At 44.9% G+C, this 25,460-nt stretch overlaps 1 protein-coding gene across 3 annotated transcripts; it reads right to left on the bottom strand.

Moving 5' to 3' along the window:
• Nucleotides 1-332: 332 nt before the first annotated feature.
• map3k21 (mitogen-activated protein kinase kinase kinase 21) lies at nucleotides 333-25,266 on the bottom strand. Of its 3 annotated transcripts, XR_015088596.1 has the most exons (11): nucleotides 23,617-25,266; nucleotides 10,406-10,586; nucleotides 9,775-9,923; nucleotides 9,520-9,695; nucleotides 8,798-9,038; nucleotides 7,996-8,118; nucleotides 6,138-6,288; nucleotides 5,967-6,061; nucleotides 4,604-5,407; nucleotides 4,149-4,484; nucleotides 333-2,110 (listed from the first exon to the last, which is right to left on the bottom strand). XR_015088596.1 is itself a non-coding variant. In XM_086044677.1 (10 exons), exons 1-10 carry the CDS (start codon nucleotides 24,398-24,400, stop codon nucleotides 4,201-4,203), a joined length of 2,988 nt encoding a protein of 995 aa, XP_085900803.1. In that variant the 5' UTR covers nucleotides 24,401-25,266; the 3' UTR covers nucleotides 333-4,200. The 3 variants fall into 3 exon arrangements, 2 of the variants coding, with proteins under 2 accessions (XP_085900803.1, XP_085900804.1); XM_086044677.1 differs by having other exon boundaries at nucleotides 333-4,484; XM_086044678.1 differs by having other exon boundaries at nucleotides 333-4,484; nucleotides 4,604-5,404.
• Nucleotides 25,267-25,460: the final 194 nt, after the last annotated feature.

Below are 25,460 nucleotides of genomic sequence, written 5' to 3'. Positions count from 1 at the left end.
TGGGTTTGAAACTAGGGCTAGGGTTTCAAATTAAGGTTAGGGTTTCAAAGTAGGGGTTTAAACCAAGGTTAGGGTTTCAAATAAGGGTTATGGTTTCAATGTGGGGTTTTAAACTAAAGTTAGGGTTTTAAACTAGGGGTAGGGTTTCAAAGTTGGGTTTGAAACTAGGGCTAGGGTTTCAAATTAGGGTTTCAAACTAGGGTTAGGGTTTAGAAGTAGGGTTAGGGTTTGGAAGTACGATTTCAAACTAGGGTTAGGGTTTCGGAGTAGGGTTTCAAATAAAGGTTATAGTTTGAAATGGTGGGTTGACGCAAAGAAACAGGAAGCAGACGTCAAGTCTGAATTTCGACTTTATTGAAAAAGTTGATACTCTTGATCAATCAGGCAATGAAATACTGTAATAATAATAATAATAAAAAAAAAAAGTCACCGAAAGGCACAGTGGACAGTGCGTGGCACGTTGTGTCGTCTCCCCATCGGAAGCGCAAAAAGCCCCACGTCACTCGGAGACATTCTCGACTACACAACTAACAAACACAAGCAGCGCCTGCACACTCGCAGCCGCTCACATTTTGGTCCACCACAAACACATGAAAATGTCCTTTAGCGACACCTTGTTTTCTTTTTCTTTTTTTGCCTTCATTTTGGTCCACTTGGCAGAAGCTCCGACTGAGGGAAAACAACAACAGAATGTTTGCTTGCGGGTTCAACACGCACACACATTCGACACGGGCTCTTACCAAGAGCCAGATTCAATTTATGCATTCTGGGGATATTGATTGGATTTACTCGAGGGAGGTGTTTGTGCACATTAACTAAATAAACGGGGTTTAAGGTTAGGTGCTGTGGTTTTGGTTAGCAATAGAATTGCAACGGCCTTCAAACTGTGCCTTTGTTCACAAGAGCACTTGAACGGAAATGGTTACGGACATTGTTTCTTCTTTTTACCGACTGGAATTTATTTGAGGAAGGCATTTTTCAAGTGGCAACTAATTTGGACACTGATATTTGCTGCTGTTTTGGTTAGCTACAGAATTCCAAAGGGCTCTTTAATGCCAGTGTCTTCAAAATGAAATAGTAACTACCCATTCGTTTCTTGATGGGAATTTATTTGAGGAAGGCCATTGTCTCCGGCAACTAATTAGGGGACATTGTAGGTGCCACTCTTTTGCTTAGCAACAGAGTTCAAATTGGCACTTAAAAGACAGTGACTCATTGAAAATAGTTGCTACCAATTTCTTTTTATCCTGATGCCAATTTATTTCAGGAAGGACTTTGTCTTAAGTAGTACCTGGCGACTAATTGGGTCACGACACAGGTGCTGCTGTTTCAGTTAGCAAAATAGTTCCACATTGTTCTCATGTGAACAAAAATCGATGGCAGTTACCACCTGTTTGTCCTCAAGTTAAGAACTTATCTGAGGGAGGCGTTTTGTTTCCAGTGGTACCCGGAAACCAACTGGGGCAACAGTGTGTTCCAATTATTAAGGCGTGCCTCTTTTTGAGGAAATACAATCTTACTCTGCGATTTCCGCCTGTGGCAGATTAAGGCAGTTAGCTAGCGCGTCACATTGTCAAATCCATCACGTAAAAGTGATTTCAAAATATAAGTTGTATTTACACACTTCCATGTGGGGACGTCATACGAAACAAATGAAATCATTTTTCAAAACAAGAGCGGCCTCGAACAGTGGGATTGAGTCTACATAGTCCGTCCTCACAGAGGTGTGTGTTTGTGTGTTGGGGACTACAAAGTACAAAATGGAGCCCTTCAATTGATCCTGAGGAAGCCATTTTAGTGGCTGCTATAAAGGATTCCATGGGGTAAAAAAAAAAAAAGTAGAAAAAGCCTCGGTTTGAGGGTTCGAAAGCAAACCGTAGTTTGGCCAGCATGGGGAGCGCAGGTCACATGACGCGCCGCACCGTGACGTCACAAAATCATCGGGACCACGTCGGAAAAGTCATCATGTTTCCAAAAGGATTCCAAAATGGACACTTGTTTTCCTTGGGACTCCTTCATTGAGCTGGTGCTTTTTCAACCTGCGCTTCCTTTCAGGGCCTGAAGGTGGCACCCCAGATGCCATCCAGCACGGCAAGGCTGTCCTCCGCATCTGGACGTGCCACCGAGCAGCAAGGATGCAAAGAAATATTTACATACATGACATGAGCTCTCAAGTGGTGGGGGGGGGGGCGGGGGTGGGGGTTATTAATGCATGTACAAATCTGTTCGTTCTGCTGTTAAATTACTGATAAAAAATAGATATATAAATACAAGAATGTATTGAGAACGCTGCAGCGGCGGTCAACGTTTAGCTGCACCGACAACTAGGTGTGGAACCTTCGGAATAAAAAATAAAAATTACAAAAAAAAAAAAAAAACCTCAAAAGCTCTGGGGAGCAACGTCACAACGTTCAAGAGCGCGGGTGGCAAACTGGTCAAGTACATTTTTCCTTCACTTGGGATCGAAAAATATCACAAAAAATGAGCAGTCATGTAAGATAATTGGACTCTTCCCACATTTTGTGTTGCCTGTTAGCCAGAAGCTGAGCTGCACTATGTTTGTTCAGGTCTCATTTAGGGTGAGAGGAAACATTTTTGCAATGTTTACATTTGAATTTCCGTGCTCTTGAGTAACATAGAATATGTACTCTGCACACGGTGGCCCAAAAGTCTTTTTGTCTGTTTCATTGCAGGTAACATTTGGACACACCTGAAAAGCATTTGCCAACTGAAGCTTGGTGCTTTTTGTACATTTGTCATTTCCTTGTCCTAACCAAGCCATGGACACGGAAAACATAAAAACCAAAAATACAATTTGTAGGATTCTTTGACAGGGCTCCTGCACCTGAAGACTTTTCAGTTCCATTTTAAAGTAAATGTAAGAGCAAGTTCACAATGTCCCGTGTTGTCCGAAACTGCTGCAGTACGTAAACGACGTTAACTTATTTAAAACTATTTACAATCCAGAAAATCCGACGTATCACGTTAAGATTTTATAAGATTGATTTAAAACGTTTTAATGCCAATTGGGTCCTTGTTTTCAGATTCAATGCTTTTGAAGAACAGTGAGGACCGCACAGAGAAAAGGAACAAACAAAAAGGAAGGCGATTGTGTTCAGTTCAAGTCGAGCTTATTCGCCACATTTCAACCGATGGGACACACAAATACTGATCACGTGATTAAAAACTATCCATTCACAGAGCTGGACTTTTTTTCCCCACATTTCACGTTACAGCCTTATCATAAAATTGATTAAATTCTAGTCATAGTTTTTTCCCCCAAATGTGTAAAAAGGAAAAAGAAAAAAACTACGTGTGCATAATACTTCACTGCCTTTGCCACGAAAGTCAAAATTATGATTCTTTTTTTTTTGTTGTAATTTGTAAAACATTTTTCAGACGTTTTTCATGTCAATGAATGTCTTCCATTTTGGAACAAGTCTGTAACATAAAATGTAGGAAAAGGGAAGCCCTTTGAATACTTTGCAAACACAACAGGTAAAGTGTTGCGTTCAGGGGGAGGCACTTAGACGGCCACACATCTACAGTAAACAAACACAGTGGAGCTCAGCTTGTGGATGTCACGGCTTTTGGGTAGAAAGTCACATCTGTTAACTCATCTGAGATGACATCACGATAATGTGGAATGCAAAAAATAAAAAGTGGTACAAATGCAACTTCCAGTGGAATTTATATTGCCCCCGCATGCAATAAAATTTTCCATTACTTTTTTTTTTTTTTAAGCAAAATTCACACTGTTCAAAGTGTTGCTGTTGCACTTGTCTGCGTCGTTCATTTTGTCAAAGGTTTAACTCATTCAATACCAGGCATTTTCAGACCCTCTTTTACCCTAAGGTTTAAAAAATTTGCAAAAAATATAAATAAATTCCTGGGATTGAATGGCTGGACTGTGTGTGAAAAGACATAAATATGTCTTTGGGATTGTTGACCATTTTAATATCCTAAAACCTGCTCCTGTTTACTTTGCATCTTGGGCCCTTTCTTTGCCCAATGTGAACTTAAAACCGGTGGACATACCAAACTGTGATTCCTGGCATGCGGTTTCACCACTGTCACTTGAACGGCCAACCATAACCGCAATTCGGCCCGTGACGACGACAAGATTGACACCCTTGCTCCGGACTAACCTGTTCTAAAACTAGAGGCGGTGAGAACAGCATCCGTACGCCCCCCCGTGCGCTAGGAAAGGAACTCCTTCTCCAGCTCGTAGACGCTGGGCCTGGCCGGCGAGCTCTGGATGCGGCACAGCGGCACGGTGCAGTCGCGATTCTGGCCCTCGGCGTCCATGTCCAGCAGCGAGCAGGCCTGCGCCGCCTTCTCGCCCGAGTAGTGGCCCAGCGAGTAGCTCTTGCCCAGGCGGGCCACGAGGCCTCGGGCGTGCGGCTTGGCCCAGAAGGAGACGGGCCGCGCGTCCCTGGTCTTCTTGGGCGCGGCGGGGGGCGGCAGGCTCGGCAGGCCGTTAGCTGCGCACACACAAAGACGCTCGTTTACTATCTTTGAAGGCTCAAAAAAAAAAATAATAATAATTCTGTTAGCTTCGCCCCACGCTCCCATTTTGTGTCAGTGGTGTTTTTACACTCACAGTCATGGTTGTTGTACTTTTTCCTGCGGAGGCGTGTCCCCGTGTTATGGTTCATAACCTCCGGTGGTTGACTTTGGGTTTGCGGCGGCGGCGGCGGCGGCGGCGGCGTCTCTTTTTTTTCGGCCGGCGCCGGCGGCGCGGGCCGAGGGGCCTCGACGTGATGAGTGACGGGCACGGGGTCCACCTTGGCGGGGCCGCACCGCGACACCTCCGCCTCCGACTGCAGCAGACACTTGGTGGACTGACACTCCACGATGGCCGACATGGAGACCAGGTTGGCGTGAGGGTTGGGGGCGTGGCCCGGCGAGGCCTCGTCCTTACGTGGGCGGCCGCCGCTCGGCGGGGAGGTGCTGCGGCGGAAGCGGGTGGCGCGCTGGAACAGGCCCTCCTTCTTCTTCTTCTCCTCTCGCGGCTGCTCGCCGTCTTCTTGAGCGTTCTTGAGCGCCTCGCGGATGTCGTAGCCGAGCGCGACGGAGGCCAGCAGCGAGCCGCAGCCGTACAGCACCGAATCCGTCTTGCGGCGGGCCGACGCTCTCTTCAGGCTGTTGGTGGGCGTGAGCTGCGGGGTGGTGGTAGTGGAGGCGGAGGAGGTGGATGTGGTGGTGTAAGGGTCCTCGGGACTCTCGGCCGGGCCGCCCTGAGCGGCCGGCCCGGGCCCGCCCTCCCCGCAGGCGCAGGGAAGCTGCTGTTCGTCCCGCCACAGAGGTAGATCCAGGTAGACCTGGTTGGGGAACTTGAGCTGCTTTGGTTTGGAGCTGCTGTCGGGACACTCCTGAGGGAACGTCTCGTCTTTTGCGCCTCCTGCTGAAAGTCAGGAATAATAACAAATTTCAACTGGAGAGCAGTGCAATACAGTACTGTACATCCTTCCATCATTTGTACAGTAAACACTCGCTGAAATGATATGAACATGTTTTTGGAACATAATTTGTGGTGTATTTAAGCAACTATTAAAACAGTTGCCACTGGCAGTTTTTTGCAGTAGGGCTCAAGCTTTTTTTGTTAAGATGGATTTAAACTGGCCAAGTGTTTTGGGCTCATGTTTTGGAGTACATTTAGGGTTTAAACTATTAATTATCAAATATTTAGGTAGCATGGGGGAGGGGGTGGGGGGACATCAACCACTGTAACCTCTTTTCAATTTACGCTTGAGCTTTGTATACTGTATACATTGACAAAGCGTGTTTGAGAGACAGAAATACATTTTAGAGCACATTTTGTTTGGCTAACCTGAAATACTATTTATGGCTCAGGTCTTGATTAAATTACTGTTCAAAAAAAAAAAAGATTATAAACATTAAAAACCACAATGACTGAGCACCTTTCGAACCATTTCGCTGCAAGGAAGAATGAGAGAACACACCTTGTTCAGCAAAGAGGGCGGCCAGGGGGACAGACTTCTGCGACTTCATCAGACTGGTGGACCAAGGGTTGCTGCCGTCTGAGAGGGGACGTACTCTGAAGACAATGCACACACTCGTAAGAACCCTAAAGTAAAAAAAAAAAAAAAAGACAAAAAAAAAAAAGAGTTTACCTCTCTGTGGCAGCGGGTCTCTCCTTGCTCTGCACTGAACTGGGACCCCAAGTTCTCCCCTTCTTCTTGATGCCTCTCCTGACGTCATCAAACTCCTCCGGCCTTGAGGGGGCGCTGCGACCCCACGTGCGGTTGCTCTCGTCCTGCGTGACTGCGTACACACACACAATTGTCAGTAGGTGACATATATTAATCCTTCAAAAAGAACCAGCAAGGACAAGATTAATTGGTTAATCCCGCTTGTTGTGAGTCACACCCGTCAAAGAAAAAGACAGAAAGCTGCGGTTATTAAAGCCTCGTGTTGGGTTGGACGATTCATCAATTTGCTTGATTCATTGGAATGGATCTGTCAGAACATTTTTTTTTAGTGCTTTCCCTCGTTCAAAGCTCGGCCCTGCTGCGACCAGTCGCCAGTCACGTTGTGTGTCAAGAAGTGCGAGAGGGGTCCGCCGACAGGCCAAGAGAATAACTTCCAATTAACTTCCAAACGTGAATGAACGCACATCCAACAAACAAAGTGTCCCTCTGCACAGGGCACGTCGCCGAGGAGGGAAACAGTTCCATCATGAAGTGCAAATGTGCGTACGTACGTAGCAGAACTGCCCAAGTCACGTTTTACTTACTGTCAGTATATCATAAAACACCACACTGCTTGCTAAAAATTGGGGTTTGTTTTTATCTGGGTGTTGATTTTCAGTCATCAAGGTCATTTGCAAAGGTTGCATCAAAGCGACTTGACTCTTGTTTACTTTTGTTCTTCTTGTTTTCCAGACAACGTTCAAAAATAACCCCGGCGGTTAAGCTGTTAGGCTTGGCCTAATGATATTAAAAATGAATGTCTTTGTTCAAAGAGAATTCCTTTTACCGACTGGTAGCACAGCGTGAAAGCATTCTGACGAATGAGCGGACAAAAGAGGAAATCCATTTAACACAGAGTATGGACTTTCCCGCCTTTTAGTCCGGACAACAAATGGCAACGATGCTGAATGCGGCATCATTCTGCAACCACAGCTGTTCAAGTCAAGTTTTGTTGACAGTACTTTATTCCCCTAGGACGCGCCAGACGCTGCAGGCAAAGAAAGTTCTGGGACGCACTATCCCTCGCTTTGCTGGGTTCTACAGTACGTAAAAAGACCAAGGTGGATAAATGCCAGGTCTGCTGTTATGGCACTGATGCTCCATTTTGTGGGATCACAGTGTAAAGGAGGCTTGTGTGCCAGTTTGGGCATGTGATCAGCTCACAGTGTATGCTGCTCCCTTCAGCCTTAAATCAGTCAGGATATGCTCCATCTCCCACGAGAATCTGAAGAGAATAAGTTCGTTCCGTAGTGTCCTTAAAATGCCGCAAGATGGCGCCATGTCTAATAGGAAAGTACAAATAGGTCTGCGTTTCATTTTCGGCACTTGCGTGCAACGCGGCTGAATTGTTCAGTGGTAGTCGGTTGCTTGGCTCAGTGCTTTAAAGGCTTTAAATCTGATTGCTAATCTGTATAAAACGGATGTCAACATGAACAGATGGGTACAGTTGGTGCTGCGGTGTTTTGCTGAACGGTGATCCATATCGGGCGATGTCCGCCAAAGGCTAATCTGGGCGCTGTGTGCGCACGTCAGAGCCCATCACTAGCGGTCGAGCGGAATTTGTTCCAGTTGTTGCATGACTGTTGGTGCGTGACTAACAACATTAGCAAACTGTTCAAACAACTGGCCTGGCCCGCTTTTGTTCACATGCGCCTTGTCACCGTCAATGTTCCCCTCTTGCTTTACCCCTTCGCCGCCAGTTGACGGGCAGCTGTGTACGACGCGCCGGTTCCACATTCACTCTAGGTCGAACCTGGCTGGGGAAAGAGGAAAAACTCACGCTGAATAGCTCGTAGGCGGGGGATGAGTGTGGGACTGCTGGGCGGAGAGGAACTGGTGCTGTGAAGGCTCCGCCTCTTGTCCATGGAAGGCGACGCCTGCACCGTGATCTTGTGCTGGAAGTCTACAAGAATGCGTGGAGGAGGAAAGACAGGAGCTTGTTACAATGTCAAGAGTGCCACGGAGAGAGGTTACACGTTAACATGTGCCATTCGGAACATATCAAGAAAGAGCTCTAACAAAGCAAACCCAAACACATTTTTTTCAACAGTATGTTTCCAGCAGTCCCGCTAGTTGAAACACTGCATTTTGATTAATGTTGCGTCGGTGGAATATGAGTAAAGCAGCAAAATCCACCAATTTTTAGCCATCTCCGGGGGCTGCCATTTTGTCTTCTGTCGACTGAAAATGACATCACAGCTGCTCACAACGACCAATCGCGGCTGACCTGTTTTCTGAATATGAGCCGCTTTAAGGCCCCACTTCAAGCTGAAGTTGCACTCTAGATAAGATATTCTTTTGGTGATGGGCAATATTGTTTGCAGGGGGTGGATTTTGCTGCTAAACTCATATTCCACAAACGCAATATTTATCAGAATGTATTGTTTCAACCAGTGGGCTTGCATAGAACATATTCTTGAAAAAAATATGTTCGGGTTGACTTCCCCTTTAAAGTAAATTGTACTAACTGAATCTACGACAACTCCTGTTCTTAAATTACTGCCGTCCACAGACTGCAGGCAGGACACCTTAAAGGTCTCAAGACCAAGCCATGACACCTGTGCGACGTGCGCACTACCAACCTGAGGGCAAGCTGATGCGGTTGCCATCCTTGAGCTTGAGGCGGGAGCGCTTGAACTTGCCCTTGCGCTTCTTCACGTTGGGCTTGTCCTTGTTGAGCTGGAAGATGAGGATGTTGAGTTCCCGCTCCAGTACGTTGATCTCCCGCTCGGCCAGCTCCTGCTCGCGCCGCTTCAGATGCTCCTCCTGGGACTTCTGCTGCAGGGCAGCCCGCGTCAGCTCCTCTTCGCGGGAGCGCAGCTCCTGGAAGGAAACGCGAGCTGGCATCGTCAATAAACACATTAAATAAGACTTCCTTTACGGTTCAATATCTGGAATAATCACAGTTCAAATCCGGTGTCACTTTTTTGGAGTGTTGCGTCTGTCCAATTTTTCCTTTAATTGCTCCAGGATGTGTTTTCATCATAATCCTTACTGGATGTCTCGAGGAAAGCAGCTTAGTGGCAAAGCCCTCGTAGACACCCACCAACCGCAGCCCAGATTACTCGAGAATGCTTACAGGAAATGTGCAGCTAATTCACTCAATTAGCACACTGAGCTATCACGGGAATATGTCAGAGTTGATTGTGTAATGGCAGAGCATTTTGAAAACACGCTGTCTGACAAGTATTGTATGCCACACCAGATGCTGCTAATCTGATTTTAGGCTGACGTGTTGAGAGAGTGTCCCGCCTTTGCTGGGTTCCGTTCCCAACTAAATGGTCGGTGGTCTTGTCCGCCGTACCTTCTCTTTGGTCCTGAGCTCGTCAAACATCTCCTGGATCTCCACGCGCCAGTCGTCCTGCATGATGTGGAAGGAGTCCTGCGGCATGGTGGCCATCACCGCCTCCTCGATGGCCGACAGCTGCTCCAGGATGCAGGAGAAGGAGGGGCGCACGTGCGGGTTCTGGTCCCAACACTCTGCAAATTTATAGACGAACAGATGTGAGCTCATGTTATGGCTGATGGAGCGTGGATCCACTTTTTTCCCCTAACTTACCTTCCATGAGCCTGGCGAAGGGTTCGGGGCAGGTAGAGGGGATTGGTAATGTTAATTTATTGACGGCCACTCCGTAAGCAACTGCCAGGCCGTCTATTCCTCTGTAAGGCACCTCCCCTGTTAACAACTCCCACAGCAAGATGCCATAGCTGGGGGAACAAGAAAGAGCATTTAAGAAAGGAGACTGCGTGTTTAAGTTTAAACTGGAGCCCGACCGACTTTAAGAAAAAAAAAAAAAAAAAGCGGATATTCAATTTCGCTATAAGCCAATACCCAAAATATGATTCAAGACAAACAAGCCGAATACTACTAATTCACAAACATTTTAACAATATCAATTTGTCACACTTTGTCATTGAAAAGTTCCATTTGCAGCCTTTGGGGGTTTGCAAACAGCTCTAAAGTGAATGATGAAGCAAACGTTCGAAAAAAAAAAAACCAAAACAAATAAAAAGTACAAATAATCAGTGTGTGAGGAGAACGAGGTGAGGCCAGACAGTGGAGGACACGGACATCATCACCATCAGCTACAAGTTGACCAATGTCAATAAATCGGCGAAGCGTTTGAATCGGCTCCATCTTAAATCGTAGGCGGACGCGGGGGGGAACGTCACACCAAGAAACGTCTTACCTCCAAACGTCACTGCCTTTGGAAAAGAGAGACATCCTGATGACCTCGGGGGCCATCCAGGAGTAGGTGCCCGCCGCCGACATCTTCGTGGTCTTGTGCCACTCCCGGGCCAGGCCGAAGTCTGTGATCTTCAACGTCTTCCTCCCGATGTCGTCGTTCTCTATCGTTTCAAGTAACAGAACTGAAGAGAGGAGAGAGATTCATTATTATTGTTATGAATAGTTTGTATGTACATGTGGCATACAGTTAAATTCAATTGCTCTACCGATCAGCCTAGTTTCAATGATACTGTTGCTGCGACTTTTGGCTTGTTCCACCATTGATCGCCACAGCGAGTCACTTGGATCAGTTTTTAAACGCCCACCCATTTTTTATCCAGACTTGGGACCGTCTATTCGAGCACTGGCTGGTAATTGAGCCCACGACATCTGCATGATAGGCATGTCACCAATCTTATAATGTAAAATGTTAATATATTTCCAAATAATATTTGTGTTTATTTTTTTCCTGGGGGAAAAAATCATTCATCCGAAAATGACACAAGATGCCATCAAAGCCTTGTCGAAACAGTAAAGTGGTACGGTATGGTGTCAAAGAAGTACGTTATGGATTTGACGATTATCCCAAAAAATTACAAAAAAAAAAACCTCTGAGCAAAAAACATAAAATACAGAACATCCAAAGTTTGGGATTATTTTACACTTAAAAAAAAGATAAGATACAAAGATGCAATGCGTCTACTGCAAAGCAAAACTGGATTACACAAACTGCATTTGTACTTGACGACTGAGATCGTGCCATAGCATACAAAATGTTCCTGTTTTTATATTTTCAATTGAAGATTGTTACGATACAACGACAGAGGCTATGTAGGCAGTACATGACAAACAGTTATGACAAAATGTGCCACTGCCCTTCCCCGAAAAACCTCTCGACTATAAACCCAAAGTGTCCTGGTGAAAGAAAGACAAGTGCAACAAATGTGTTGAGGTGAAAGCAATGTTGGCAAGAGTAGAAAGACGTGCTTGTGAGTAAGGAAATGATAGGTGATATTCAACGTGGCCAAGAGCAGTGTGCGGGTCATTTGTTACAGTAAAAGCGGAGACCTGACAGCACCACAATGTGCCTGTCCCCAGGCCCGAAAACTGTTAAAACACATTAAAGTCGGAGGGGAACCCTGAAAACCCGCCTGGAACTCGACACCTGGCCTTGCGTGAGAAGTGCAGACTACACAGCCGATGCCAACAGTCAATGTCAATCCAAGAAAAAAAGAAAAAAAAAGAAAAATGACATGAGCTTATTATTATGCTCAGTAATATGCTCAAACCGATCCAGCTGATGATTCTAGAAGCCTCGGTGCTTACGTTGCTCTACTCGATCCTTGTCGTTTGTATGATGCTCCAGTTTATATTGATCTGACCCACATTGACTGTATTTGCAAGGTCACCTTAAGGAAAGGAAACATGCTTCAACAACTACAAAATGTCAGATGCTTCAAAGCAAAGCACTCAACACTTTACGAGCATAGCCAGGTGAAGAAAGAATGCTTGAATGACTACTGTGTTGACACTAAAGTCCATAAATGTCTGAAGAGGCTACAGTCACATTGCAAAAATACTCAACCTCAAAAGGAATCGCAAGAAAAATACTTATAAAAAGAATCATTGATTCGGTGAACCAGGAAGGTCAGAAGATTTCTGACCAGCCCTCGCTGATTTGAACACAAGTTCATCCTCAACGATGTATTGCCCGGACAATATTCCCACGGGAAAATTAGTTCAGGGTTTGTTCCAACCCAAAATGTACAGTATGCACACAAATAACCACACAAGAAGCTAAGGCCTGTGCGTGTATCAATCACAGCCTGTGGAGGAGGAAGTCCAAGGTCAGTGAGCAAAAGATAACGCCGCAAAAACGTGCTCACGCGCACACCTTTCCAACTTTTTAAAAAAAATCTTGTTCCATCAGCAAGCACCACTGACGATAACACGTAATTAGTGATGTACAAATAAAAAGTGTACTCCAAGACGTGGACATCAAAATTCTACCTATAAGTTGAACACACCAACAAAAAAAAACAAAAAAAAAAACACTGAATTTTTGAAATTTGACAATAACAATTTTTGAAGTTATTCCATTGCCAGTCGACGCACTGAGGTGTGTCCTTTCTGTCAACAACTACAAAGACAAACACACGCTGACAACGAATCCTGCCGAGTGTTTGCTCTTGTTATCACTGCAAACTTTGCAGGCACGGACGGACATGGCGGCACATTTGCCAGGTTGAGCCTTACACAACACGAGCGAGCGTGTCGATGAGCTCGTGATTATGTCAAAGGTGAGGCTTGTGTAAATGGAATTATATCACTTCCCAGAGCCAATAAACTGTGCAATCCTACAGCTGGCGCCTCAATGGTTATTTGATCGATTGCTAAATTAAGACAGTAATACTATGCAAGCTGATATGACGTTTGTAAGGACTTTGCAGAGCATATTTTTGAACAACATGCTTAAGGACTAAGTTTTTTTTTTTTTTTTTTATATATATATATTTTTTAGATACAAAGACCTCGAAATGATTGTGTAGAATTGGAAGTTGTCATTAAGCTGCAAATTGGCAATGCTGGCGTGGTGTTTTGGTGCTGCTTCTGTTGGGAATAACCAGAGTATTGGTACCATTGCCTGCCCGGGGCACGGTGGGGATCCTCTACCTACACCTCAAACAAAGGGAATTTCATTACAAACAGGTTTCACTGGAGCCATGCTATAGACCTACTTCCTGTTTTCAAGTTCCCATGCATCCGGCAAATCGTGTAGGTCCGAATGACTTACGATGGCTTGGTTACACAAGCCAGGAGACGAGCCTATAGGACAGCATGCAAGAGACTTCCTTTGTCACGTCACAGCATGTTGCTTCAGTGGGAGCCCTGCCCGTCGGTGGATAATTCTTAATGCTGACCTTATACGCCGGGTTTCAGGTCCACATATCAAAGTGTAAGTTCACATAACGAGAGCACTTGGAAGAGGACGCAAAAGCTTGCAACCGGCCATGGCTTGTGCTGAAAAACTAGTGCAAAGTGTCCCTGCTGGCACAACCACAAAACTAACTGTGTCAGCGTCCCCTAATTGCTATTTATACTCGTGTGGGCCTCTGTCACTCCAAAAAGCCTCGAAAACACTCACTGAGATGGAATATGTTAGTACACTGACGCTTATACAGTACAACCTCAAAATTCACAATTAAAGATGAAGTCAACCCCCAAATTTTCTTTACAATAAGATGTTCTTTGTGCCTCCACTAGCGTAAACACGGCATTCTGATTAATATTGCATTTGTGTAATATGAGTACGGTGGAAAAATGCACCCGTTTTTAACCATGACAGGGCGCGGCCATTTTGTCCCCTGAGATGGACAAAAACAGGTGGATTTGACTATTCCACAAACATAATATCAATCAGAATGCCATTTTAGACTAGTGGGGCTGCATAGAACATTATTGTAAAGAAGATTTTGGGGTTGACCTTCCCCTTTAAAGAGGGACAAGCCCCCCCCCCCCTTTTTTTTTTTTGCAAGAATACATTCCACTTTTGGGCAGTATCCTCAACCAAAATTAACATCATAACTTTACTGTCAAGCTTTACTTCTGCTATATGCGGACCACCACGTGACCGAACCTGAAAAACAGGGCCGCGGACTCCCGGTGCATGCTGGGATACCTAGCATAACTATACTAGGTATGTTGAGGTCATGATCCTTTGAACCCAAACATGCTCAAATTTGGTTCGAACCATCATGTCATCGACCTTGTTTCCTGCCCGTCTCGGGCAGAGCGTACTGACCGTCCAATCCCGAGTACGCTGTGTAAATCATTATTTTACATGAAAGCCCTTTTATGACACAGATCAACAAAGAAACATCATTCCTTTCCAAATCCGAACAAATTGGAGGTCGTGTTCCATTTCAGTTGTTCCAATGTATTAACAAGTCGGGAAAAAAAAAAATCCCTCACGCTTGTTTCTCACACCACTGCCCAGTTGTGCCAGCCATGATTTTTATGTATCCGAGCAACCGGATGTAAACGTAGAGTGAGGGAAAAGCAAATACACCTTAGCTCTCTACTGTAGTGGTAGTCAATTTGCCAACACGCCATAAAACATTTTAAGAAGAAGAAAACAAAACAGAGCAAAGTTCAGATGTCCAAACGACCAAACAGCAGTTGCCTAAGCAACATTATATGCATTGACAACACACCAAAATGTGTTTTATTTACTCTGTAAAAGTTTTGGTTATCTTCCAAGTTGGCCATGCTACACAGTGACAAATGTCTGTAAACCTGTTAAACTATTTCAACTCAGAATCCAAGTTGTGCTGTACCACGGCTCCAACTTAGTCTACACTTGCTCACCCTTGGAAAAAAAAAAAATGTTTTGAATTAGACGAGAGTCAACGCAACTGGAGATGGACATGCCCCCGAGGCGGACCCCACCCTCCGACCCACCCCTCCATATAATTCCCCATTCCAACGGGGATCTTCAGGTAGAGCCATCTTTCATGGTGGGCTCGTGGAAAGATCAGAAGCAAGAGGTGCTGCCTTCAAAGGAGCTCCCACGCTTCTTCCTATTGCTTCAAACCCTCAAGGTAAAAAAAACCCACAAAAAAAAAAAAAACACATACTTTTTTGGGCTAAGCATGGCCACATACTTGCACATATTTTACACCTTGATTTTTATATCGGCAGCAACTTTTAGCAGCAAAAAATAAATAAATACATTTATTTTTAATTATTAGATATATACCGGTACACACACACATATATATATATATATATATATATATTTTTTTTTTTGGTGGCCTATATCACAGATTTTCATCTACTGCAGGTGGGTTCGGAACGTATCCCTTGCGATACGCATAAGTTTACTGCAGCAAAGTAATGATTGCAGTGAATACCTGTGAAACGAACATTGAGCCGATAACTACAAAACAATCAAAAGAAAAACAGTAAGAACTGCGGTAAGTGACGATGTATTCTTAATGCACGGAGCAAACTGCTTTGCTGTTCGTACCCTCGGAACAGCATTTACTTGATTCAGTCTTGATTCACATGACAAGCAGTTGATGCATGTGTACCTCTTTAGTACCTAGTGGCCTGCCATGCAAATTGAACGTCATCAGTAGAGAGGAAAAAAACCAAAACATTCTTACAGCGTGGTTTTCATGTCAGGCTATCGTCAACACTTGACAGCTCTTCAATCCCAACACCACCCGGCGAAGGCTTCTTGTGTATTTAGTGGCATAGCTGAGCCCTGATGCAACGCGGGCCCTGTAAAAACTCAGACTGCTGCCCGCTAACTTGACATGGCGCTATTTTGCTAACTGTGCCAACACACTTAAGCTTGAGTGCACGGGGACTTCCTGTCGTAAGCAGAAACAAGGCTGCTGAACATTCCCCGACTGGGCATTCCGGCCGGTGGGAAAAGGATCAGGGCTAGTGGCCACCTAAATCCATCCATCACGGTCACTTGCACTTTGTCTGTCCTAAAACCCTGCCCGCCCGGCTTGCTTGCGACATAAAGCGCAAATTAACCCGTAACCGGGCTAATTATAGCCTCACAAACATAAGAGGTATGAGGCTGGTACCTTTTGGATTGAGCAGCATCTACGTTTGGCTGGAAGGGGGTGCGTGGGCTTTAGTACTGATTGGTTGTTTGGGAGGGCATGTCAGCTGTGGGCCCTTTTTCCTTTTCAGCCTGCACGGCAACAATAGGTGCAGTCAGGGAGAGGTCGTAAAAGACACAGAGAAAGCATCTCCACTCCTCCTCTCTCCCCTCTGCCCCATTCTCTTGTCACAGAAAAGACAGACAGTAACTGTGTCACCGGGGGAGTTGTGGGAAAAATTGCCCTTCAACACCTAGCACCCCCCCTCCCCCCCTTCCGTAACTTTCCCACTGAGGCTGTGTCCAGACCGTACGCACGTACGCAGGTATTCCAATAAAAACGTTCAATTTGTGGAGTTAGTGCTGAATATCAAACATATTTACTTTTTTTCCAAATGTTTCCATCTTTGCTTTGTAAGAAAAAAATGTTACATCGAAACTTATTCATAGCCAGCAAAGGGCACTATTATCAAAACATCACAATATATGATATAGAAAAAGCAATACTTTTGAATCGTTCTGTACAATCTAGGCATGCATTTAACCGCAGCGGTAATTTTATTCATATTCCACATAGTGTCACTATATCGATTGTCTACATGTGTTGCTGCACTGTTTGTGCTCGGATATCCATTGCTTAAAGGGTTATAACAGCACCGACAAAGCCTCGATTGGTTAGCTTGTTTGTGGCATTTTGCAATGTTTGTTAGCGTGAAACTTTTTCAAGATTATGACACTATGTGTTAAAGAAGTGAGCCGAGTTGATTTTGCTGTAACTATCTAATAGCGCTCTCAAAGTTTTACTTGCAAGCCAAAGCACAAAATTAAAAAATAAAATTTCCAGAGCGACATATCGTATGCTGACAAACACTGTTGGGTCACTTTCAAATATGTCGTTGAAGAGGGCTGAGGAACATTTTGGGTATTGTTCGTTATCATCTGTTTGCCTTAATTAGGACAAATGAAACAGAAAATGAATGGACTTATGTATGATTGTTTTATGGTTGAAAGTATTTTTTTTTCCAGTGGAAGTGCTTATATTTCGTATGCTGTGAGGGAAAAACATCAAAATTCAATGTGGTATTATAGCCGACCCCCTCAAAATCTACAAAGGAGATTTATGCGCAATCCTACAAACAAACACACCAATGAGTGAAAGCAAAAATAACAATAATATGAAATAAATACAAGTAAAATAAATACAAAAAAAATGTAAACATCACGCTGGAAACAAACTTCCAAACAGCCATTTTCCACGGGTCTAAAAAGCATTTTGGGTGCCGATAAAAGGCTAAAACGTGTGCATTTGCACGAACGCGGTCTTACATGCTTTCTGCTTTCGAAATCAAAACAATCCCGCGGCGAGCCTCTCCCGGTCTTCTTTTGCTTCCTCATACCTCATCTCTGAACACATACTGTATGTACAGTACATCTTGCAAAAAGGAAAGCATGGCACTGATCCCACCAAACGGATTCGGGCGACCGGTTTGTGTGTGGAAAAATGCAGAGTATGTGAATAGCTTATTTACAATGTCATAATCCACCTGTTGTTATCGCACTCATATCGCATCTCTATCTATCTCATGTCACATCTTGTAAAAATGAATAACTAAAATAAAAAACACAGCAACTCCCTGCAGAGGGTTTTACGCATAGGATGGGAAAACGTGGTCAAGTCAACATGGCCAAATGACTCAAGATGCCAAACGGCCACGTTCAACACCAGTTCCGCGCGGTGGCTCTGAGCCAAGTTTCAGTCTTTTATTTGTGGTTCTTATCTGCTGTGACACAAATACCAGCACTCCTTGATTCACACTGATGAACATGCAAGCATGAGGAAGGTAGTAACACCTGCAATGTTTTGGATCTTGCTCGAGCTCAGTTCAGTGAGCATTAAAAGAAGTATCTCTAGTTTGCTTTGCTTTCTTGTGGCGCTTATTCCATCAATAACAAAAAAAAAAAAAAAAAAAAAAACAATAACAGAAGGGCCAGCCGACCTCACTTGTTATCAGAGTTATTCATGTCGAGAATTTATCAGACCAGGTATGGTAGGTATCGGAAATTTATCCGATACTGTGAGCACCGATACTACAGCCTGACATACAGCTTCTGGGTAGGAGTCATGCCAGCTGTGGGTGTGTGGAGGTCCACCTTTAAAGTAACATTTTGAAACACAGTTTTGTTTATTTTGCTTTGTAATGCATGATTTCTTGTTTTAGTCTTGTCAAGTTGAAATGACAAGTTGTATTACTCTAAGAAGTGTTAAATTTGGGTAAAATGTGCCATGTTCATTTTCGACATGACTTGGGGCGGGGCGTGGGCACGGCAAAAAAAAAAAAAAAACCCTGTGTGGGGGAATAAAATTGCAACAGCTCACGCAGACAAATTTTCTGACAAAGGCAATTTACAAAAGATTTACTTGGTTAGGTAATTCACAATTGATGGTTGGGATACGATTTGCGACGATTTGTATACAGGCAATTAAATAGTCCTAGTTTATGTCTCCTAAACATTAATACCGGTATAATTAAAAATATCTTCATGATGGTGACAGTTTAACTGCGGAACTTAATATTTTCTTTTCTGAACTGGACCCTTTTAAGTTTCCACTCTAATCGGTGTGCACCTGCAACAGAGCTTGATATTGGGTAACATTTTGCACGCACTTTACAGCACAAAGCAGCAAATTCTTCCAATTTCACGTTCATTTGCAAAAAACAAACAATGCCGTCTTTGTGACAATCATTGTTAGCAAACTAAACTCACTTTTTACGGTTGCATTGGGAACATTCTTGATTCCGCTGAAAGTGGAAAAGTTTGAAAGTCTTTCAAACAGAGCCTCGGCCAAAAAGCAGACGGAGGGGAATGATAAAGGGCTAATGGGGAGGGGAGGAATGGCAAGGGAAGGAGAAAAATAAGCGAGTAAGGAGGCTAACCCCCTCTCGTTTGTGGCAATAAAAGAGTACCGCTGCTCTCTGGGAGATTAAATATGAACGGAACAAAACAAAACGAGGGCTTTGGGACCCTCCGAGTCCTCGCCATTCTTTGGGCTTCAGTAGCCTAGCAACCGCTGCTTGACCAGTCCATTGTGCAAACGTATGTTAAGCTTTTATCCCTCATTAGCAACATTCCTCCCCGCGGGCCGGGATTTTACAGATTAGCTGGAAAAACACAAAAGGAGATTGGGCAAATCTTGCTGACTTCCAACATATTACTTTACAGGCTAATCATTGATCAAATAGCGACATGTTTGTCTGGCGTGCAGATGTACGCACGGGGAGTTGATCAAATGACAGGCTAAGCAAATGGATGGAGGCGGGCCTTTCTGGTCATCTCGGACACACTTGAAAATACAACAAACAATACAACCCAGGAACTTGTCCAAGTTCAAGAATGACTGCGCACACCTAGACGTTGCCTTTTTACGGTACTTGCACTGTCAACACACCCCTGTTGAAATATCAGATTTTTATCATGTCAAAAAATGAGAAGAAGAATTCAACCCCAACATCTTCTATGCGCCTCCACTATTCTAAACAGCATTCTGATACATGTTGCATTTGTGCAATATGAGTGAAGTGGTGAAATCCACCCGTTTTTAGCCATCTCAGGGCGGCGGCCATTTTGTCTTGTACTGCCACTTACTGTCGACTGAAAATGACATCACAGTTGCTCAGGGCTCAGGTAACAACCAATCACAGCTAACCTGTTTTCTGAAGCCGAGCCGTGATTGGTGGTTTGTTGGTTGATGCCATTTTCAGTCGACAGCAAGTGACAAAATGGCCGCCCACTGAGATACAAAACAGGTGGACTTTTCTGCTTAATTCATAATCCACAAAAACAATATTAATCATAAAACGTATCATTTTAAAGATTTTGGGGGGGTTGGCTTCCACTTGAATATTTTTTTTCCTGAAACCATTTCAAACATTGTCTAAAAAATGAACTGTACAACTGGGGCAGCATTCCTTACACTCTTGGAATCAATTATTCTAATGACAATCCCATCAATCATCAGGGAAAAATTGCTTTTGCGTTTTGAACAACAAAATGCGCATGTGAAGCGCATGTATTATAGTTGTCCACTTTGGACAACGATTTTGGCTTTGAAGTCTGGCCTGGTGAGTGATGTGGGAGTCAGCGAATGAGAGTGTAGATAGAGTTGGCTGAGTTAGTCAGTCTGCGTGTTGAGTGATCAGGTGTGACCTATCAGCGAGCTTGTGCATGAATGTGCTTCTATAGTGTTTGCTTTCTTCGGATTTGTTAAACAAACGGATTGAGAGTGCACCTACAACTCTTTCCTTGACTACTAGCGCCACATGAACACATGGTCAAAACAAAATGACTATTCCAAAATGAGCACCTAACTGCATCTGTATATCTTTGCAGACTCGGCCTACTACTGGACATTCCACTTGTCAGTGCTGCAGGGAACTTGTGCTCCCTTCTAGCTGTACAATCAAACTTTTTTTTTTTAATCCATCGATCTTTTTATGGTCATTTTGCAGAACTTCATCTCCTTTTAAACCCGACGTCCGGTCTTCCCCTGTTGCACCTCTTTCACTGCTCTTTCACCCTGTCCCACTTTTGCATCTGCGTGGCATGATGGAGTTTGGTCTAAAATTAAGAATGGCGCATAGTTTTAGTGATCAAATGTAAGAATACAATGTACAGTAACAATAAAATACAACACAACTTGACCCAGGTCCTTTGGCACGAATTACCCCTAGCCCACCATTTTGAAAGAAATCCATCCTAGCTGTTGTGAGCTAGCATCATGCTAACTGTATAGACTCATGATCTAGCTTACTAAACCACTCAAACATGTGTGAACTGTTTTCAGAGTTTTCTATAATTGCTCAAACACAGCAATAAAAAAAAAACACAATAGAAATTTGACTTTGGAGGGTAAAAAAAATGTTTTATTTTAACTTGTGCTTACCTATCAAGCCATGTACAGTACATCCCTTCTTTGCAGGATGAGCGAAATGGGTGCCTCTTCAAAAATGTGGTCACATGACCAACTTCTTCTATGGTTTTCCAAATAAAACGGGTCTCACTACTTACCCCTTGGCACAAATTACCCCACTCTCCCCTACTGCTCTACAGTACTTTCCTGTTCTCTTCCCCATTACTCAATTTGTGAGGCGTGTTCAAAGGGTGAATGAGTAGTTTTACTTTCATTCATGTTTGATGACACACTGACACAGGGAAAACTTGTCAAACCTACCTTAAAACAGGGGACGTACAGGCAATAATGCCTGAGACTAATGAATCAGTTTCCAAAAGGATTCTTAAAACGTGGCTGTGTTGACTTTCTACATCCAAACTTCAGCGCATGCGGCTGTTGGTTCCACTGGGCCCGTCGCCTTGGTGGAGGTCGCGGTGAAGTGGCAGGACAAACACATTGACCTGTGTGTTAGCAGCTCGCCGCGCGCTCAAGGGGGCGGGGGCGGTGCGGGGGTTTGTTTATATTCACCAAACACCCGATTAGCCGCGACCGTTTAAGTCTTTTCTCTCCATCTGGCCTCTAATTAACGCGAGTCTTTGCCATCTTTAAGGTCTACACTGACACAAAGCGATAGCAAAAAGCATCTCGGTCCAAAACTAAATTGTTACGAATGCTATATTGATTATTCCGTAGTTATTTGTTGGACTTAGACTGTTCATATTTATAACACAAGTATATTTATATCACGCACCTGAAATGAAGTTGCTTTGACTTTAGCTGTCAGTAAATGATCTGCTTTGACGCTTCTGCCAAATTCCAGAGGGAACATATTTTCCCCCCAAAACCACTGAGACCATCGTAGCTCGAGGGCTGATAAGACTCAGCGAAAAGAATGCATTTGGAATCATATTACACAAACCATCAGCTAGCTAGAAGGAGCTGGTGTCAGCAAGGACACAAATTGGACTCTTCATTTATTATTCAGTCTGGGAACTGGAGGTTTTTTTGGGGGACCTGTTACAATGGATGAACAAGCCACTTACGGAGTTTCTCAAGCAGAGCTCTTTAATACCTCCATTGTACTTTCTCTGGGTTAAATCAGTCCAATCGTGTGACATCTCCTTCATCGCTTATTGGTCGCAGGAACGGCAACAGGATGGTGGCTTGGTATAAGGGTAATAAAGGCTAATAAAGGGTAACACAAATTACCGCAAAGAAGATGTGCTTCTATCAGACGATGTGCTGATCCACTGATCTGCCCCGAACCCAAGTTTCATCATCATGTTCCCACTTGACCAATCGAACATCACTTTATGAAATAAAGTACTGGTCTGTTAAAAAGAACCAAAGGGTCAAAAGTCACTCACACAATGGAATTGACAAGAGTTTGCCATCGCAATCTAGTTTCCAGATAATCAAACAATCAGCGTAATTTCTTATATTTCTTCTTCAACTGCTACTTTTTGTATTTCTGACAGTCTGGATGTCCTGTAGGCTCCATGCAGACTCACAGGTCAGAATTGGCACTACAACAGACTTCAGGCTTGGGGGACGAGACATCGCAAAAGCGATACAGGTTTGTGTTATTGTGCCAGTCTTTAATTAATTGCCCTGCCCTTTAAATGGTCTTAAATGCTGTCACATTGCCTTCAAAATTTGCAGTGTCAAGTCTGCTCATGCACATGCGCGTGTTTACGTTTGTCCAATCACTGCCTCTGTTTAAACATTTTCAAGTTGGAGTGGAGGGTGTGGGGGGGAGGTCTGGGAAGGTGTGCTTGAGTGAGTGTGTGTGCTAAGGGATAAGGGCGGGGAGAGCATCCCAGCTGTGCAAACTTTCTTCATTTCACATCCTCTCGAGGACGCACACACACACAGACTTCAAGTGCATCCACACCCCATGCCCCTAATTGGGGAAAACACAATTTCCACAACCCTATTATTCAATAAATACAACAGTTGTATTTGTCAATTTGATGGGTATACTGTAGGTAGTAATACGATGATGATAAATATGTTAATATGTAAATTGGTGAGTACGTTGAGTCAAGAGTGAGCGGTGAATAGGATTGCAAAGGGGTAGTAAATGCCTGGGAATTTCCATAAAGTTTTTTGTCACATTTTCATGGGAAATTAAGATGAAGAATTTCAAAAGTTTTCCAAATTGAACATTTTCAGTGGAGATTATGAGAATGTAATCGAATGAATGAGAATATATCAGAGTTAACTGAGAATTCAGGGTACTTTAATGGAAAGGGACTAATATTTATCAATTTGTTTGCTAATCAATTAGGTGTGGATAAATCAATCATTGTACCCCAAACTAAAATATGATTTTCCCCTATTATATTTTAAATCCCAACCAATTAATTTTGTACTATTAATTAATATGTAATACGTGTGTACTTTTTTCATTTACTCCCATGGAGACTTTCAAACTTCGAACCCAAACCACGAGACTTTTCTCATGTAAAAACATGTACCTTGACTCAATAAAAGTTTGGGAAACACTTCGAATGAACTTTCTGTGACTTGTGCTGCTATGATTTGTCTTGAAATAAGGCCTGCATGTGTGTTGAGACACTGAGCCAACGCGTGTTCTTACTGTTGCTGGACTTGAGGTCTCGGTGGATGACCACGGCCTCCTCGTGCAAGTAGTGCATCCCGCGCGCAATCTGCACGGCCCAGTTGACCAGGATGTGCGGCGGAATTCGCCTCCCGGTCAGCGCTCGGTTGAGCGTGCCCCCTCGGGCGTACTCCATGACCAGGCACAGGTTGGGCTCGTCCAAGCACACCCCCTCCAGCTTGATGATGTTGGGGTGCTGCAGCATGGAGAACAGCTTGGCCTCCTGCTTGACGCTGGCCGCCGTGGCGGTAATGTCCTCGTCGGGGTCCTGCCGGGCCGCCTTCACGGCCACCTCCTGGCCCTTCCATGTACCGCGGTACACTTTGCCGAAGCCCCCCACGCCGATGATCTCCTCCAGCACCAGCTCGGTGAAGGGGATTTGGACGGGTGAAGCCGGGACGCGCTCCCGCACGCTGGCGACGGGCAGACGGTAAATGGCCGGCTGGTAGGTGACATAGTTGGAGGGGAAGATGCCCACGCGGTGGTTGATCTTGCCGGTCCACCAGCCCTCGTCGCCGGAGATGGCCGCGTCCTTGGACAGGACTTCCACCACGTCTCCGCGGCATAGGCTGAGCTCGTCCTCGCCGCTCGCCTCGTAGTCGTACGCGGCCGTCCACAGCGACCGGGTCGGACACAGCGGGGCCGAGTGAGCCCACGCGTGCGTGGGACAGTCCGTCCAGGCATGTGCCCTTCTACCTTCACCACCACCGCCGCCGCCCGGCCGCCCTTCACCGTTTGGGAAAGCGGCCTGCGAGACATCCATTTCTTGGTGGCCGTAATGGCACCATAGGGTGCGGGGCTTTAAAGACTAAATTAAAAAAGCAAAGGGTGACTTTTGGAGTTCCGCATGTTGTTGCATGTAGCGCTTGAAAAGGAGGGGAATTCCCCACCTGGGCTCTTGACACTGGCCAAAGTCCCACGGCGAGGAGCGTCCCACAAGGGACTGTAACTTTATCCCACTCCACTCCGTCGACACCCGGCTACAAGTGGCTGTCTTAAAAGTCACCTAAAGTTGACTGAATGCCCCCTGGTCTAGTTGACGTGAGTTTATCAACGTAACAATGTGCATTCTCGGCGTAAAATAGTTCAAACGTCGACAAGGGAAACATTAAACAGTGTCCCACTTGTGCTCGATGCTACAGCTAAAGCTAGCACCGCCGAGGCTTCGTCACAGGTGCCGCGGGGAGGAGGTGCACCTGCCCCCGGGAATAAGGATGCGGGCGGCAAGCGACGGCTCTCTCAAAGTCGAAGTTTAATGTCACCCGGCCGCCGTCCAGCCATAATGCGGCTTGGTGTGGAGGCTTGCTCCTCTTTCAGTTGGCGACGTTGCGAAGACGTTTCCACGGCATTCCACACACGCGCGCGGCTAATTGTTTAGCTCGGTTAGCTTGCTTGCTTGGTCAGGAACGATTCGGTCGCTGGTCAAAAGTTGCTCCTCTCGGCTTCACAACACCCGGGAAGTGCTCATCGTGGGGCGGTGTGTGAGCTCTCAAAATAACATCTAACATCCTCGGCGTCAAAGTAACAGAGTGGGAATGTTTATTTAAAAAAAAAAAAAAAAAAAAACGTGAGGAGAGGGGGGATATCAAAACAACCCCCCGGCGGAAGTTTGTCGCTTGTCGGAGTTTGGAGGACGAAATGTGGTCGGTAACTGCGGATGGGAGAGGGACGCCAGGGGGGGGCGGGGCTGTGCTAGGTGCCGCGCTCTGATTGCTGCATTTGTTGACACGTGATCACCACAACAGCAGGGGGGAGGGTTGAGCCAACAGAGGAATGTGAGTGGAGCGCGCGTCGAATTCATGGAAATGTTGGGAAGAATGGAG

Source organism: Filicampus tigris, chromosome 11 (assembly GCF_054856515.1).
Source record: "Filicampus tigris isolate MCC_2025a chromosome 11, RoL_Ftig_1.0, whole genome shotgun sequence".
NCBI classification, from domain to species: Eukaryota; Metazoa; Chordata; class Actinopteri; order Syngnathiformes; family Syngnathidae; genus Filicampus; species Filicampus tigris.
The sequence above is the reverse complement of the archived record's forward strand: the minus strand, read 5'-3'. Positions and strand labels throughout refer to the sequence as shown.